The sequence below is a fragment of the Zonotrichia leucophrys genome, chromosome 4 (genome assembly GCF_028769735.1).
Source record: "Zonotrichia leucophrys gambelii isolate GWCS_2022_RI chromosome 4, RI_Zleu_2.0, whole genome shotgun sequence".
In the NCBI taxonomy this organism is placed as follows: Eukaryota; Metazoa; Chordata; class Aves; order Passeriformes; family Passerellidae; genus Zonotrichia; species Zonotrichia leucophrys.
In genome coordinates, this window is record NC_088173.1 from 271,653 (window position 1) to 289,305 (window position 17,653).

The 17,653-nt window shown below is 44.3% G+C and overlaps 1 protein-coding gene across 7 annotated transcripts; it reads left to right on the plus strand.

The window, feature by feature from the left end:
• Positions 1–6: 6 nt before the first annotated feature.
• LOC135446435 (large ribosomal subunit protein uL1m-like) lies at positions 7–14,298 on the plus strand. Of its 7 annotated transcripts, none has more exons than XM_064710160.1 (11): positions 996–1,134; positions 1,256–1,361; positions 1,946–2,201; positions 2,385–2,468; positions 2,801–2,872; positions 3,053–3,164; positions 3,593–3,693; positions 4,940–5,021; positions 5,661–5,812; positions 9,526–9,718; positions 11,991–12,013. In XM_064710160.1, the coding sequence occupies exons 1-11, from the start codon at positions 1,101–1,103 to the stop codon at positions 11,996–11,998; spliced, it is 1,200 nt and encodes a 399-aa protein (XP_064566230.1). In that variant the 5' UTR covers positions 996–1,100; the 3' UTR covers positions 11,999–12,013. The 7 variants fall into 7 exon arrangements, 6 of the variants coding, with proteins under 6 accessions (XP_064566235.1, XP_064566230.1, XP_064566229.1 ...); XM_064710161.1 differs by having other exon boundaries at positions 998–1,134; positions 9,526–9,676; XR_010439809.1 differs by lacking the exon at positions 9,526–9,718 and adding an exon at positions 14,168–14,294 and having other exon boundaries at positions 1,001–1,134; positions 11,991–12,946.
• The last annotated feature ends 3,355 nt before the right edge of the window (positions 14,299–17,653 follow it).

The window sequence follows — 17,653 nt, forward strand, 5'->3', positions numbered from 1 at the left end:
GAGGTGTTTGTGATGGGTGATCATTATCTGCGAGCCCGTGTATCTCCAGAAATCCGTGCTCCATCCGTGCTCCAGGCAGAGACCTGCTGGGTAAAAGGCCAGAAGTGCACAGGGGACTGAGGGACAGGGGACAATGCCAAGTACCTGTCCATAATAATTTCATTTTACCCCTGGAGCCTTAAACAAACGGCTGTCACTCCTCAGCTGAGGTGTTTTAGCCGAGGAGGGTTCCTTTTCCTCCCGTCGCCCTCCTGCCTCCCCATGTCCATACTTTCCGAAGACACTGAGCCAGGTGTTGGATTGGATGAACACAGTTTTGTTACAGTTTGTTTTACACAGCCGCCCTTGTCTGGTTTTGTAATCCTTGCACACAGATCCATTGGGGAGTTCTAGGCAGCCACATATCCCTGATGTAAAAACACTTGGACACACACTGATTGGGAAAGACTAGGAGATTGGAATGTTTTTAATCAAAAGCACATCAGTGTGGAATAGAAGCCCCCTTTAACCATTACAGTTTGTGGTGTGGATCTGAACAGCTCAGGACATACAAGTGAATGTTTGTAAGTGGATGCTGCTCCAGGACAGTGAATTAGGTGTCTCTTTTCCCACCCACCCCACAAGGGAGTAAGGGTGCGATGGCAGCCACCAAATCTCTTTTTGGAATTACACGTGGCTTGCAGCAGGCAATGTTCTCGCACACAGCCGTGGCTGAACAGGTGTCAACGCTCCCGTGGCTGAGGGCCGCGGCTCTGACTGCCCTCAGGAGCCGCCGCCATGTTGCTTCAGGGAAGGGGGACCAGTTAGGCCTCAGCGCTACGAAACAACCCGGGTTCGCCCTGAGGCTCCTCTGAGGCCACTGAAGAATCGAGCTGGAGGACTTTTGACCAGCCCTGGGCAATGGTCGCCTCTCTCGGGGCAGCGGAACCCGCGCACCCGCGGAACGATAGGCCCGGGCGCGGCGGGTTGGGGGGGACGGCGCTGGCTGGCACACCGCTAAAGAGCCCGGGCCTGCGGGCCGCCGGAACGCTTCTTCTCAGCCCCGGGGAACGAGTTCCGCAGGGAACGGTTCCGGTGGTGCACCAGGGCGGCTCGGCAAAATGGCGGCGCCCAGCGCCTGCTGCCTGTGGCGAGGTGAGGGGGCCGCGCTGAGGGTGCCGCGGCCCTGAGGGGCTGCAGGGGGGCCTGTCCGGGCGGGTCGGGGGTGCGGGGGCCGCGGCGCGTGGCTGAGGCGGTGTTTGCTCTCTCCCCGCAGCGCTGGCCCCGCGGTGCGGCTGGGTCCTCCCCGGGCTGCAGCAGCGCTTCGCCGTCCCCGCCGCGGTGAGCCCCGCCACCGCCCGGCCCTACGCGGCCGCAGCAAAGTGAGTGCGGGTCCGGCGTCCCGGGAGGTGTTGGGGGGTGTTTGGGGGGTTTGGTGTCCGCAGGGCTGCTCCGACAGCCGGCTGACCTTCAGAGGCTCCCGGAGAACAGCCTACACTCGCAGGGAATGTTTTCTGTGCTGATGGCACAGGGAAAGCTTGAGGCTGTGGTGTTGGGCTGTGCCTTTGAGGGATGTAGCAGGGTCGCATGTCAGAGTGAAAGCTGGTGAGCTTCTGGAGTCTGTTTGAAACCCTTCCCGTCTTTTAATTGGCTTTTCATTGTTTAATTTGCCGTCTCTGTAATAACAGCGTGGCTGGGAGAAGCAAGAGTAGACAGGGAATGAAGTGTTCTCAAGTGCTGCAGACTCTTTACAGAGGGATGGAGGGTCCAGTTATTATTTTAATATTGCTTTCCTTGCCTGGATATCCTCTGAAAACAGGGAGGAAAATGAGAATTGGGTGTTCAACTGAATGCAAAATGCCATGGGAGAGGGAGGAGAAAACCTTGCTTTATAAAATCAGAATGCTGTGAAAATACGATAACTGATGACCTCACAACGTGCCTGGGGTTTTTTTTTTGGTCTTAGAGCTGCCAAAAAAGATGCCAAGAGGAGCCGGCAGGAGAAGGCGAAGGAGGCGGCCAAGGAGAAGCCCCTCCCTCGGAGGCGGCCGCTGATGAGCAAGCCCGTGGACGACGTGTACCTGACGTGGCTCTACAGGAGACCCTCCTATGGGCTGGAGCAGGCCGTGGGCATGCTCAAGAGGTTCCAGGAGCTGGACTTCACCCACCCCAAGCAGTTTGTGTACATCAACGTCTTCCTGGACATGGCGCTGCAGAAGAAGGTGGGGAGGCAGTTCTGGCACTCCTGAAGGCTTTGGGGCTGCTCAGACTGAGGGCAGTCCCTCACCTGGTTTGCATTTTCTATTGTTCATTTTTAGGGGACCAACTCCCTGTGGTGATGTAATTTACACTCAAGTCCTAATTTCTGTTTGTTTGCTTTAATTTTTTTTTTATTCCTTTGCCAGAAAAAAGTGGATCCTTTTTCCAGTGGTGTCGCTCTCCCCCATCGCTTTACGGATGAGGTGAACAAGGTCTTGGTGTTCACAGAGGTGGGTGAGCCAGAATTCCTTCATTTTCATGGGGTTTTGTGCTCACAGAGGTGGGTGAGCTAGAAGTCCTTCATTTTCATGGGGTTTTGTGCTCACAGAGGTGGGTGAGGCAGAATTCCTTCATTTCCATGGGTTTTGGTGTCCAGCACACCCTTGCAGCTGTCCTTTGCCAATGAATCATTTTATCTCTGTGGGATGATCCCTGAGGGGTGCCATGGGTTTATTTGGTGGCTCTTTGGACTGAATTGTTTGGAATTCTCTCCCTGAGCTCTGCTGGCAGCTAATTGGCAGTGCAGCTGTTTTTATTTTTAATTCCTTTTTTCTCTCAACAGAATGAGCAGGAAGCTGAGGTAGCTCGAGAGCACGGGGCTGCCATCGTGGGAGGAGTTGAATTAATCAAGTGGGTGTGTATTTTTCTTAAAGAATTACATAAAAATCCTAATTGAAATTGGAGCCGGGAGGGGAGGAAGCCTGATGTCCAGTGAGCTCTGGCTGGGAGGCAGCAGGCACAGAGATGTGTTTCTGTGCTTGGACCCTTTTGTAAACCAGCCTGAATGCAAGGAGTGGAATTGTGCTTGTTGCAGATCCTGGAGGATGAAATCCAGGCTGATTTCTACGTGGCTGTCCCTGCCATCATCCCCAAGTTAATCCCCCTGAGGAACAAGCTGAGGAAGAAGTACCCCAGCACCAAGAGAAGTAAGGAGCAGTTCTTGCTTGCAGCTTTTAGCAGTTCCTGAGGGAGCTGGAGCCCTGGGGGTGCCCCTGGAATGGTTTTTGTCAGCATGTGGGGTTACTTTGGGAGTTAGGTTGTGGCTGCACCACTTGCCTTAGTCAAGGGAACTTTAGGGATCCCTTTTTTCCTGCAACAGGCAAACCTGGGGTAAGAACCCAGCATTTGGCTGCTGGGTGCCCTTATGCTTATTGATCCTGCTGAGAGGGGAAGGAGGGAACAGGGAGACTGTTTCTGTGATCTCAGTGAGGGCACCATTGTCCTCTCTGTGAAACTGTGCTTTGCACTGGTGTTTGCTTTAATGAACAGATTGAATGATCTCTTTCCTGGTGCCACACCCTTCTGTGCCAATAAGCATTGCTCAGACAGCTTCTTTTGTTTTGTTTCTGGACAGATTCCCTGGGCAGTGACATTCCCAGAATGGTGCAGTTCTTCAGGGAATGTCACGAGTACTCGGTGGAGGACGAGAGCGTCATCAAGACAAGGATAGCCAGAGTAAGTTGTGTGCAGAGCTCTTACATTTGCTGCCCTGAGCAGAACTGTAGTATTCAAAGAGGGGAAAAAACCATCTCTTCAGCCTCTCTCTCAAAGTTTTTGACCACTTTTTCACTAACCTCTGGAGAAAATACAACTCTTTGTTGTGTGCATCTTAGCTGTTTTAACTTTTGGTTTTGTTTTGTTTTGTTTTTTTTTTTTGTTTTGTTTTGTTTTTTTTTTTTTTTTTTTTTTTTTTTTGGTTTTTTTTTTTTTTTTTTTTTTTTTTTGGTAAGGAATAAACTATGGGTTTGTAAGTCCATGGTCAATATGCAAAAGAGTCAAAAAGTCTTTGCTTTAACCAAATAATTAAAGAATTCTAATTTTGATAACTGTAGTTCTGGATTGGAGTAGGAAGCAAGAACTGTTTGTGTTACTTGAAATAGAAAATAATTTTGGCTTATTTATTCATTTTCTCTGCCCTAAGCTCTGGTGGGTTTTTTTGTTTTCCTTCTGGTTTGCATCTTTGTAATCCTGCCTGATGTTTGGTGTTCCTCTAACTGAGGGTGGCACAGGCAGGAAGGGTAGGAAGTGCCTGGAGCTTTGCCTGGCAGTGCTGGAGACAGATGAGTTTATAAATTCTCAGTAGCTGCTCTGAGCTGTGCATGGGCATTCCAGGGGCTTCCTTGTCTGTAGTTTTGTGTGTAGCTGGAATTCTTGACCTTGCTGTTGGAGGAGTCTGACTTAGTTAAGAAATAAGAAGGGAACTAAAGGATTTACTGTGGGAAGCTGGCATCTTCATTTGGGAACTATTTTGGAGTGCTTAGAACCCTCTGAGCATGACCTGTCTTCATCATGGAGCTGATGAGTTGGTTCTTTTGATGGATTTCATTCTGTTCAAGCTCCTGATGCCTCCAGTTCTAGGTGCTGATGCATTTGTGGCCTTTGACAGCTCGTCATTTTAGTAAGGTTTTTGCAAAAGCACTTGTGTATATGTTGGTTTTTTAAGAGTTGTTTTTTTAAGAGTTTTCAGCCCTTAAAGCTCCATGTTGTTACAAAGCCCTGGGAATTTCGTGTCCTGAGTGGAACTAGGGAGAAGAGTGAGCAAATCAGCATTTGGATAAGGCTGTTGATGGGATTTGTCACTCCTTCACAGAAAGGAAACCTATCCAAACGTAGAATAAACATCAACAGCAGTGCTGTCAGATCCATTCTCCTGGGCTCCAGGCATCATCACCATGACTAACTTGGCACTGTCCTTTTGCAGCTGGATATGCCCACTGAGCACATCATTGCCAACCTGAAAACAATTATCCAGGATATCTGCACCTTCAAGCCATCCAATTTTGGTAAGGTTTGTTCAGGCTGCAGCAAACCCAAGTGGGAGATGGGTGTTCTTTACTGGGTGGTCGTGCAGTTACCTTGCTGCTCTCCAAGTATCTCTAAAATTCCTGCTCCTCCAAGGGAAAGTTGATTCTTTCTTTCCTTTTTTTTTTTTAATTTGAATTTCTTAGCCAAAGGAATAATCAAGTCAACTTTAAGCAGAGGGCATCTGCTTAGCTGGACAGGAAATGGTGATTCCTGAAATAATTTTAGGCAAGGAGTTTTGTGTAAGCTAAAATCCCATTTTTTTGTGTCGATACTTGCTTAATGTCTGCCAGAAGAATGATCTTGCTTCTCTCCCAGTGATGCTGCTCAGAGTAGCTGCAGAGACCAGACCATAAAAAGCCAAGTACACATGCCTTGAGAAGCCCAAATAAAAACTATAAGGGGTTACCTGACTTGAAATATAAAGTAGGTGGAGAAAGGAATGCTTTGTTTCGATTATTTTTTAAAATGAATTTAAATCAATGTACATCAGCCCATTTTAGTGAGGATTAGCTTTTCTCCTGATTTGGAGTGTCAAGCCTGATTCTGGTGTTGTTCTTTCACTGCCTTGATGGCAAGGGGTGGAGTGACCAGTTGGGTGGTGCCCCTTGTGTTCCTAGATCCCATTGTGCAGAGGCTGGTTATCAGATCCTCCACCAGTGAAGGCTTGCTGCTGAACCTCGATGGAATCCTACCTCAGGTGGAGAAAGCAGAGGAGAAAGAGGAAGAAGATGCAGCTGATGAGGATCAGCAAAAAGCTGTCCAGGAATCCGTTAGTACCTGACATCTTCTCCTTGTGGGCCTGGCGCTCCAGCTGGGGAAGCAGATGTGAAGTGTCACTCAAATCATGCTCTGTGAGAACAAAAAATAAATGCAGCTTGTGTATTTCATGTCTAAATTGGGTGTAAGGTTGTCAGGAGCAGGAGCCTGTTGTCAGAACCCAGCAAGTGTTTTCCCCCAAGGAAGAATCGGCCGTGTTTTGTAGGGGAGCGAGCATTCACCTTGCTCCCATGTTTCCTGGAATACCAGCTGCAGACCCGGCTCTTTGCCGCTATTTTCCGCTTTCCTTCCAGGAGGTGGCGCTCCCGGCCTTCCCTCCTGTGCAGGCATTGGAATTGCCTGGAATTTCTCCTGAAGTGGTTTTTTTTGGGGCGTTCTGTTGCTGAACACTTGTTCGTAAAGCTGCACCCCGAAATGTAAGATGGTTCCAGAAAGGATTGGCTGTTTACCACAGGGATGAGCTGGTCCAGATCTGGAAAGGTTTAAATCATTCCTGCTACTGGAGGCAGGCCTCCTTTTTCCAAGAGCTTACTGGGATCTGGCTGCATGGGAGTTCTTTTAGCTCCCATCAGAAGCATTTGGCTGCTGTCAGTCAGGGTGACCAATTCCTGCCAGGCCACGCTGATTATTTTTGGTTGTGTGTGGGGTGCTTTGCTCAGAGTTTGATCCAAAAATTCCCTTTGAGGTGTGTATAGGAAGGTTTCACACTGACTTAATAGACTTTGCATGTTGCAAGTGGGAAAAGCAATGCCAGTGCACTGGGATATCTTTATTGCTTAGGAATTACACATGTAAGGGATGTTATGAGGCATTCCAGTGGTTGTGTGGTGTTTGCGACCCAAAATTTGAATGTGAGTTAGCTGTTGGTGTAGAAAAGCAAAGCCTGTGGTATTATCTGAATAGATTTCTCTTTTCTCTGTTCTCCTGGCTTATTTCCAAGACTTCACTGTCCATTTTGGGAAAAGATAGGCCTGCCCTCTTTGATGGGTGGATTTAAAAAAAAAGTGATGCTTAAGCAGAAATGCACAGGTGAGCTTAAATCAGAAGCTCTCAGACTGCTGAGTGTGCTCTCAGAGAATAAAAGCATGGAATAACAAAGGTTCCTGCAGGGATCTGCACTTGGAAAATCCCAGAGCTGTGGGGACACAGGCAGTCTGGGCCTCTGGAGGTCAGGGGGGCAAGAGGAGGAGCTGGTGGGCTCAGCAAGTTTTCAGGTGCAGTTCTGAACTTGTGCTACTGATTGCTGAGGGAGTAATGCCCCTGCTCTGTGCCATGCTGAAACAGTGCTGTACAAGCTGCTGAGTGCCTTGGGACTTCCTTTTATCCTGGAATGCTGGATTGGCATGGGGAGGGGAGAGATGGAAGGGATGATCACCAAGAGATGGCTCCTCTGTAATGAGCAGAGTCCCCAGACAGGCAGAGTGGGACTTGTACGTGTGGTTCTTGGGCTTTAGAAATCCCTATGATTGTCCCACTGAGCATGGAGGCAGTGCTGCAGCACCTCTAGCCCTGCAGATGATGTATGAGGGCTTTTAGGTTTGTTTTTGTGGCCCTGCTGTTAGTTTAACTGAGGAGAAGAGCTGGGATTCAAGCTCAGCGAAACAGAAACATTTGCCCAAAGAAGGAGGAAGTTGTCCTGGGAGCCTGTGTGCAGCTGTGGGGAGTGCAGGGCTGACACTCAGCCCCAACCTGGACTTGGAGGGAATTTGTGGCACTCCAAAAAACCTGGAATCCCTGTGGGTTAAGCTGAGTTCATGGGAGTTGTGCCATTGCTGGAGGAGCAGGGCAGGGATGTGCAGCTGCCACCAGTGCTGACAGGTTTTTAGTGCTGAGATGAGTGTTCTGAGTGATTAAATAGGATTTTGTTATCCATGTTCTGCAATACCACTGGTCTTGCCAGACTCTGGGAGAGAGGCTAATGCTGTAGCCAAAACTGTCCGTGTGGGAATAGTTGGATTGACTGAAATAGGACAGAGGAGGGAGAAAAGCTTTTGAGGCTGACAGAAAACGCTGTTAGGGATAAACATAATTTTCCAAGCAGTTATTTCTGTCAGTACCTCAGCTTGCAGGTGTCTAGAGGCTTCATCCCACCAGGACATGAAGGCAGAAGTGTCAGTGTGTCTCCTGCTTGGAAAACAAGAGGAAAATGCCAGTCTTCCCAAATTGTCAGGTACTGGGAGATGCTGGGTGAAGGTCACACATGGTGACCCTGCCATGCCATGTTGTTTTTGTGGGCTAATCTCATGGATTTTAAAAAGGAATATTAATAAAATTGTAAAAAACCCAGTTAAAAGCTGGAAAAATATTTAAGTGTCAGGGGTTCTGGAAGTGGGGAATGCACATGATGACAACTTCACTTGCCAGAGATGGATCCTTCTCAGAGCCATGCTTGTCCAGCTGTTCTGTGCAAGTGTGAGCCAGCACGTGGCCAGCTCTCCAGGAACACAAGGTATGTCTGCTCAATCTCTTCAGCCAGGGATTTGCCAAGTGGAGGAATGGCTCTTTCACACCAACTTGCAGAAAACTGACCTCTGCCTAGAGGTTTGGTAAAAGGGAGGCTAAAAGTGGTTAATTTCTACAACCCCAGTGACTTTTTGTGCCATTATGTCAAAGATCTGTGGCAGCAGCTGACAGCTGCATCGGTGCTTTGCAAGTTGTACCCTTCAGGCTTTCAGCCTTTGGACGATCTCATATTTCTCCTGAGAGAGTCTGAAGCTTATTTGATAATTTTATTTGCTGCTAATCTGTAAGTAGACTCAAAACAGAAATGCTGCTTTTGTGTTCAATAGGATGTGAAGGACAAAACTTTAGCAAACTTTGAATTTCTGAAAATTTCAGGTCTTTTGCGCTGAGTGCTAAACTTAAGAAATGCTGGAAATGAGTGCTTGCTAGAGGGAAAATCTGAAAAATTACCTAAGTTATGGGTCTGGAGTTCTGACTTTTAACAGGGTCTTTGGAGCAGTGTTGTGGGAACGGCAGGAAGGAAGGTAGGAGAAATAGGGAGGAGGAGGCAGTAGCTGGACTAGGGAAACAAGCTGTCAAAGCCTAAAGAACAGCAGCAGGAAGATAAAGAACAAAAATGGTGAAAAGATGGACCGGACACATTTATATGAAGCCTGTTCTGTATAAAGTTGTTGAACACTATGTGCTTGGCTTTAATTATTTTCACCTGTTCTGTATGAAATTATTGAACGCTCTGTGTGCTTGGTTTTAATTATTTGCACCTGTTCTTTCTTGCTGGCGTTTCTTTGAGTTTGGTCAAGTTGTCCAGAGTTTCACCTGAGGAGTTAGAAGGGACCTGGGGCTTGTGTGTTTTTTGCTGTGGGAATTCTGGCACAGTGATTGAAGGCATGCAGTCCTGAGGAGGAAAAAAAACCCTAAAGAATCATTAGGAAGTGAATCAAAAGTGAGCAGATGGAGTTACCACGGGGAATTGTTATCAAATTGAGCTGCCATCGTTGCATTTAATCTGGTAAGCAGGAGATGAAGGCAGCAGCAGCAACCCAGCCCTGTGCAACCAACTGTTGTGTGGAACTAGGGTACTGCTATAAAACAGGAACGCTGAAATTGGCAGGGGAAAAAAAAAAAAACCAACATTTAATTCACAGACTAGTAAAAATAAACTCACTTTCCAAGTTCATTTTAATTTGGGGTTTGGAATGGCTGTAACTTCAAATTGGGGCTGTTTTTCTTTATCCTTTGTAGGAGCCAAACGTTCATTTGGAAACGTTGGCTCTGGGATGTGTTGAGTGTGCACTGCTGGAGGAAGCTTTTCTTGAATGGACATGGTACTGTGTGTGTGTGCAAGCCAAGAAGAAATGGACATGGAAACAGGCGGCATCTGCTCCGTGCCCAGGTAGCCGGCGTGAGGGGGAGGAGAAGCCGGAATCCTACAAACGTAGGCTATTAATTTTTTAATTCATAACTAGGAAAAGGCTCATGAGTTTGAAAACCTGAGGTTGGAAAGGCTCCTAAACCCACCTTTTTTCCACAACCTTTCTTTGGACTGACCATTTAATTACAAAAAAAAAGATGAGAAAAGCATCATATACTCTAGGCAAAGCACCATTTTTATGGTAAATACCCTAACCCTTTCCAAGTTAAATTGAACAATTTATCCCTTCATGAATTAAAGAGAAGAAAGGTTTCTTCATAAATTTAAACTTTTAACTTTGATTTCTAGAATTAATTCTATATTTGTTTCTCTAATTAATTCTAAAGTTCTGTTTCAGTCTTCCAATCCCCATCCCTCTTGGCACCCACCCCCACCCTGCAGACCCTCTCACAGAAAGATTGGCTGACATCCAGTCACATCCACACCATCCTTCCACAAAGCCAAGCCACCATAAAAAGATTCATAAAATCTGCAGGCCCCTGAACCTTGTTACTCTGCCAAAAAGGAAAAAGCCAGTCACATAAAATGGGATGGTATCAAGGAAAAATAAACATTAGGGAAGAAATGGAAAACTGAAAAGGTTGATTTTGGGATGTTTTACAAAATATGCATAGTTATGTACTGAATGCAGAGTGATACCAATAATGATAGTACAAAGGGAGGAAGTTGGGTTAATACATGGAATCTGCATTTCTAAAAGAGTAACTAATTTACTGTTGTAAAACAAAGTCTTTTCTTACTTGCTGAACAGAATTTAATGTAATACAGTTAGTATAGATCTATTCACAGTATATATCCTCCTCTTGGCAAGATTCTCTAATCTTGCCAATCCTTCCAGGAGATAATACATCCCATCTGGAGGAAATGTTTCTCTTTCCCCCACCCTCCCATCTGTTATATATTTCTCTTAGATCCCCCGCCCTCAGCACTTTATCCTCTGATCATCCCTAGACCTGAGACTCTAGCTGTACAACCATTTTCACTTCCAGTCTCGCTGTACTTCTCTTTGGATTTTGCCTTGTGTTTTTATCACACTACTGAAACTCCAAGTCTGCAAGAATCTTAGTGGAATCCTCCTTCATCCCTAATTTCAATCAGTCTTTTTCTTTCTTTTATCTTGAAAATGTGAGTGGGCTCCCTGAACTCATTTAAGGACTTCTGCTATTCAATCATATAACCTTTAATCAGGCTGATTGTTGTTGTCATTATATCAAAAAAGTTCTATTGTCATTACATGGCAAGGGTTCCATATTGCCAGAATTTTGTACTTCCTTGATGTTTCTCATAGGCATCTCCTCTAAGCACTGACTCTTCCATGTTCTCACAGCACCCAACTGACTCCAGTTCCCCTCAACCAACCAATCCACTCTTTTATAACACTCTTCATCTTATTGGCTACAGCTTTAATAATTAACCCAGCTGCAACTCTCTAGGGGGTAAGATTACTTTCTATACTACCTTTATTTACTTATATTTTATCCCTCTACAGATTGTCTGCATTATGGTGAGACAATCAGAAATAAAGTAGGATGGGAGTTCAAAATTCTACCTTTCCAAAACAGGATCTATTCTTTCTAGAGTAATTTCTGAACAAAAACTATATAAGCTTTCTTATTAACAAGGTCCTTAAAAATAGAGATTCCACATATTGTCCACAAACTCAGTTTCAGTTCTTTGCTATCTTTATATTTAAAAATACACTTTACACTGAAGACAATCTTTGTAGTACCAGTCCTAACATTTCCTAGTAGCATTTTTAGTCTTGAGCTATCTTTTTCTTCTTGAGCTATCCCAGTGAATACAAATAACAGATTGTTACTCTCTTTCAGCAACCTTTTACATATTTCAATACTCTTATCATGTCCTTTTTCTATCTTCTTTTGTCCGAGACTAAAAAATTTCAGGTCTCTAAGGCTTAGCTTTAAGTCATATTTCTAAAGGTCTAATGATTTCACACTCTTGTGGATTTTCTCCAACTGATTCATGTACTACTTTTTAAGCAGGAAATGCAAATCTAGGCACTGAATTCCAACTGAGACCTTACAAGCAGTGAGGAAAGAGGAAACAGGTGAGGTGGTGGGGTCTCTCATAGCCTTGCACACTTACATGGGAACTGTACTGAGCCAGTCAGCTTCACTACTGGATTGCTCATTGCTTGTGCTAAGTGTAGCACTCTGCAGCTGCTCTTATTGAATTGCATCTTATTTACCAGAAACACTTCTCCATTTAAAGAAATAATTGTAAATTTCAATTTTTCTATTCTTTTGTCTTGCAGTCAGCTGAAGGAACCATAACAACAGTGTTCAAAATGTGTTCCTATGGAAACATGCAACATAATTTGTGATGGACTTAAAAGGACTGATGACTATTTGGACAGCAGAATTCCAAGAAGCTGTGAATTGTGAAGTTTTACCCAGATGTTAATTTCACCGTTTGCTTACAAAAATGTGATCAAAGATATTAGTAATATTAGTATGTAATTATGTGACACCCACAGCTTTTACACAGTCTACAATACCTATTATTCTGTTGTAGATGAAATTAGGCTTGTGAGACAAAGTATGTTCTTAATCATATCTGTTTATTACTTTATGGTCTTCTGAAGGCTTATAAAGTGATTTTATGTTCACTGTACTGTGAATTGCTCTCCTAGGTTGATTTTGGCAGTTCATTAAGAGCATCCTAAGGTCGAACATATTGGCCCAGCCAAGTAGAAAAGCTCAAAAACTGACTCCTTTAACTCATTCCTTAGAAATTATGTCCCCTTTAATGCACTGCATCCTTTTTGATGAGCAGGATGTTGCTCATCAACAATGTCCTGTTTGATGAGCAGGACATGTATATTCACAGGGATACATCAGCTGGGATTAAGTTATTTGAAGTTTTAGGCAGTTGTTCAAGAGCAAAGCAGCGCATGGAGCGGAAAGAAGCAAAATCCCATTTACATTTGTGTTTTCCTTCAATTCGCAGTAAACATTTTTGACAAGAATAAGGAGTTTCTATGAGTCACAACCATTTCCATGTGGCTGCTGGTTCCACAAATTCAAATCACACACACACACACAAATCAATGAGCTAGAGCAGATGCAGCATGGGCCTGGCAACATGTCTTGTCTGAGGAACCCACAAAAGTTTGACTTGAAGGAGATTCCTCTTTCTTTCAGATAGTTCTCCCCATGCTAAACTGATAGTAGCTGGTGTCACCATTCTCCCTTTGGAGGCCAGCAGGAGGTAAGGATCAATAGATCAGTATTTTTAAAGAACTATAAACTTTGGCATTCTGCTGAGCAGTGACTCTGCCTTAGGTCTGCTGAGCGCCCTCAAGCCCCCTCAGCAGCCACTTGAGCTTGCACAGTGCAGCAAAGAGAGGGGGCTGCAAAGCAGGAAACCTGCACTCCTAGGTGGCTTTGATCTTTCCTGTCTTTTTGCTTCTGCAAAAAACCAAAAGTTTCTAAAAATATATAAGAAACTGGATTTGCCAGTGTAAATAGAATATTTACCTGCAACACCAAAGGCAAGTCCCTGTTCTTGACCAGAAAGATCAGAGAATTGAAATTGTCTCCTACAGCTCAGGAAAAAAGCCTGAAATTTTGCTACTTGGATTTCATGGAGGGAAAAAACAAAAGGGTCTTTCATTTCCTTCTTTCCTTCTCCATTCTTCCCTGTTCAAACACATATTTTGACCTACCCTTGTCTCTTCACAAACAGCCTCACACATCAAACAGCTCTTCAAAACACAAATCCTATTGCTTTCTTCCTCTGGACACCTTTCATTTTTATGAATCAGTATTTTCCAATAAAAAACACTCCTCTTTTGTTCCTAAACACCTGTTTAAAAATACGCTGCAGAATAACTTAACAATAAAGTCTGAGACACAATTCCCCCTTCCACAACTACAAAAAAGCGTGTTAAGAGTGTGGCAAAATTTACAGCTTATGATTCCTAGGCCAGTTCTGTTATTAACAGTTTCAATTTCCTCTCCTTAAACATACTAACACAAACTGTTCTTTTGGCTGGAAAGGGAGTGAAGAAGAGAGCAGGCTGTGGCATTTCCTTCAGATCACCCTGTCTCTGTGCCAAAAACCCACCTTTTTTCTTCTGCACCAAAAGCAATGAATTCAGAATAGCTGAATATATATTAGAGGAGAAAAAGCTCTGGATTTTTTACTTTCAGAGCATTCTTGAACAGACTTTTGGATTCATTAACATTTCCAAAGATTATTTATTGGCCTCAGTTTCAGGCAGAACATGAAAAAGAAAAAATGATCTCTGCTTTTCAATTACTATTAGGGGATGCAGGAAAGAGAAAGAAATTTTTCCTTAAAAGTATATTTCTAGGGCACAGCTTGCCTGGCTTGCCTGGAAGACAGCTGAGAAAGTTCTCACTTTGTTTGAACTGATGTGTTTGTGAAAGCCTTACTACTTCTCCCACCTTTTCTTTTCTTCTGCAGCGTCCAGTCTTGAAAACAAACAGACAGATGTTCTCTTGGATCAGCTTGTGAGACTTGCAATGTCAGGAGTGCAAACAGACTTTTGCTGTTTAGTCCAGGAAATGAGATGCAGACAATCTGATAAATAAACAGTGTTTATTACTCCAGTTTAAAGTGTGCTTTGGATTTCTTTTCAAAATACTCCTATGAGGAAGTGAGGATGAATATTAAACATGTGCTCCTAATTTAGAGACCTCAATGGCAAGGTTAGAGGGTCTTTTAATTACACAATTTGTATAGTTAGGTCGTAACAGCAGTGAGTGTTTCTGATCTTTAACCATATTAAAGAAACAAGAACAAATTTGAATAACATAGAAATTCACTCCAAAGAAACTTACAAGACTTATGAATACACCAAGATTAATTAGAATAATAGGATTTAGGACTGTGTGTGAATTGGAATGCATTGTGACTTTTATAATTAAGAGACACATAGAGATTTAAAGAGATGGCACATAATTACCCAGTATGGACTGGGACAAGACAGAGTGGAAAATATTCTTCTACTTGAGCTCTTAAGTATGCATTTTAATGATTATGGGCTCATAAATTTAGATTTAGATATAATTCAAATGGCACTTCCATTATCAGCAGCATCTAGATCCCCAGAAGAGCACTAGAGCATCATTTAGCTTTTAATTCTGTGCAATGTCATGTGCCACCCTGTTTCTCTGTCATGGCTGTGTGGCCTACCCAGCACAGAAGAGCCCAGCATCCATGGCTCTGGTGACACATATGCTGCCAGGCTCAAGTAGGAACAGCCAGGGACCTGCCCTGCACATTTGCCAGGAGATGGAAACAAGCAAGCACAAAAGGGCAATTAACTTCATAAAGATTTTCTTTCCTATTGTGAGAAAGAAAAGAGGAGAGTTCAGAATGCAGTAGGTGAGTTTTGGAGCTAAGTCTTTATATTCAGGTAAGGACTGAATGGTGACTGCATGCTCTGCTGTCCTTTGGGCTTGCAAAAACACAATTTGGCCCTCAAGAGAGAAAACAGAGACCCACTGAGTCACCAATAACATTTGCTGCATTGCTTTGGATTTGTCTTGAGGCACCTCCCTTCCCTTCCAACTCTGCAGTAAAGCATCATTTCCACCAGACAGAGGTGATTCAGAACCCATGAAATGCTCATTTTTCCAAGTCATGGAGAACTGTTACTGAATGAGTTATTATTTAAACAGCTTTTAGTTCCAGATTTGAATTCAGAATGAATTCAAATTCTAGTGAAAGGTGTTCAACAAGTGACATTGAGCCAAGAAACTTTACTCACTGTTCCCAAGAGGAACACACCCAATACTTGTTGTGAGTCTCATTTTTATTCCTAACCTTACTATCTGCATCACTCTTTTTTTTTTGGAATAATGAGTTTTGGGGGGGAAAGTATCCCATACTACACCTATGTTTGTCTGAGACAAATAATTTCATCTGTTATATTTTGGCTACAAGACATCAGATAGCAAAAAATGCCTTTCAGATTTTTATATTTATTTTTAATCCTAAATGAATGAGATGCAGACTGATAAGCTAATTATGAAAGTATCTGTGAACTCATTTTATATGCCAAATTCTCTACAATTAAGCTAGCTGTGTTTACCTGTTGATATTCATCCTGTTTTCTTATATTGTTTGCAGTCTCCAAGTGTGACTACAGAGATAACAACAGGAATCCAACCGAACTATGAAATAGTCTGTAGTCCAACACTAGCAACAACAGTGCCTCACAGACTATTTTGTATTTACTACTTTGTAATTTGAAACATTTTTCCCAAAGTCTTCCTTGTAACTGTCATTGTAAATAACAAAAATATTCACCTTACCTACACACAGTGCTCTTGTTTCCTTCAGATCCATGTTTTAGGCCAAACACTTTTCACTTTTACTAGTCTGTTTCCTTAAAGGGCAAGTTTATCAAAACACCGACATTTTTCATATTTTAGATAGTGCACTATAAAGCCATTTAGGTAAACTTTACCTTTTCAAAGTGTGGAAAAATGTACGCTACAGCAAAATCACAAGACATGCCACATCTTTAGCTATGATGTATACCTTTCTTTTTGTCATGAGTGAGACTGCTGCTGCTTGGAAAATCCAGGCCTGGACCAACTCTGCTCCTATAAGAGAGGGAACAACAAAACACTAACTCACCGAATGTCATGGGGGATTCTGGCTGCTGACTACTGCATTCAAGAGGTCCTTAATTAGAACACAGTATGGTGATTCCAACCCTACAGCCTGATGCAGCTCAGTGAATTGTGCCTACCTAATCCTAGCTCACAGGATCCCATCAGAAGGCCTGAGGTAGTACCTTGCAGGACTACATGAGTTTTATCTCTTGTGTGAATAAGAGGGAAAGGGGAACTGCAGGAAGAAGTCAAGGCTGGATGTGTCATATCCAGCAAGTAAGACTTCCAAAGTTTGGTATAGGCTCTGGGTGACCTATGTCAGACATCCTTTTTCTGAAGTCAGCTTAACTTTTTTGAAAGCCAGGTCAACCCGTACTTGGATTAATTAATTTTAAAGTTATGTCTAGTAAAAGTTGTGATTACCTTAGAGCAAAAGTGAGTATTTTCTTGATAAAGACGCCATGCATGGGCAAGATTTACTCTGCATGTTATAAAGACTGTAGAGGTGACTAGTTGAGAGCTCAACAGAAAGCTCTCAACTAGTCTTCCTGAATATGATAGTCTTCTTGAATATGTGTAATAGTAGATTAAAACCCTCAAACCTCAAATATTAAGGCTTTGGCAACACTTCCAACTACTATTATAGAGAAGCTGCCAAATCTTTTGTTGAAGCAAATGACGGTGCGGAGCCCAGCAGATCCCCTTTGGCAGCTGGAAAGTATCTCGTACAATGTGCAATGATGCCTTGCAGAGCGACTGGCTACAAGCACCGTGTTCAGCTACTTGTGTCTCTGCTCTAACACCGGCAAAGAGGGATTTGTGCCCAAGACCGTGCTTAATATTACAGCAGAGACCAACCAAGAGAGGCCAAACTTGATTACCTTTCGGTGGCAGTGGCGACAAACGCCCTTATAACTGCTGACACTAAAGACAAGCATGAGGGAAGGCAAAGCGGCTGCCGGCTCTCTGCCCCTGCACTCACAGAGATCACAGCCGCTCAGATATAACAGATTCGCCTTTGTTTATGCCACGTCGGGCACCCACAGCCGCCGGTGTCCTCACGCCGGGCTCTCCCCGTTCGGGGCGGTGATTTACCAGCAGGAGGGCGGGGAGGCTCAGCCCCGCAGCGCCCAGTGAGGGGAGCGGGCCCTCCCCGCTCCGTCCGTCCCGCCTGGGGTGGAGCCTGGGCAGCGGCCGGTACTGCTGGAGGTGGCGGGCCCGTCCCTCATATAACCCTGCAGCGCTGCCGCCGCCTTCCCAGCGCCTCCCGCTCCGCCTGCCCTCGGCGCTCCGTGCCATGGCTCGGCGCCTCAGCCCGGCCAGC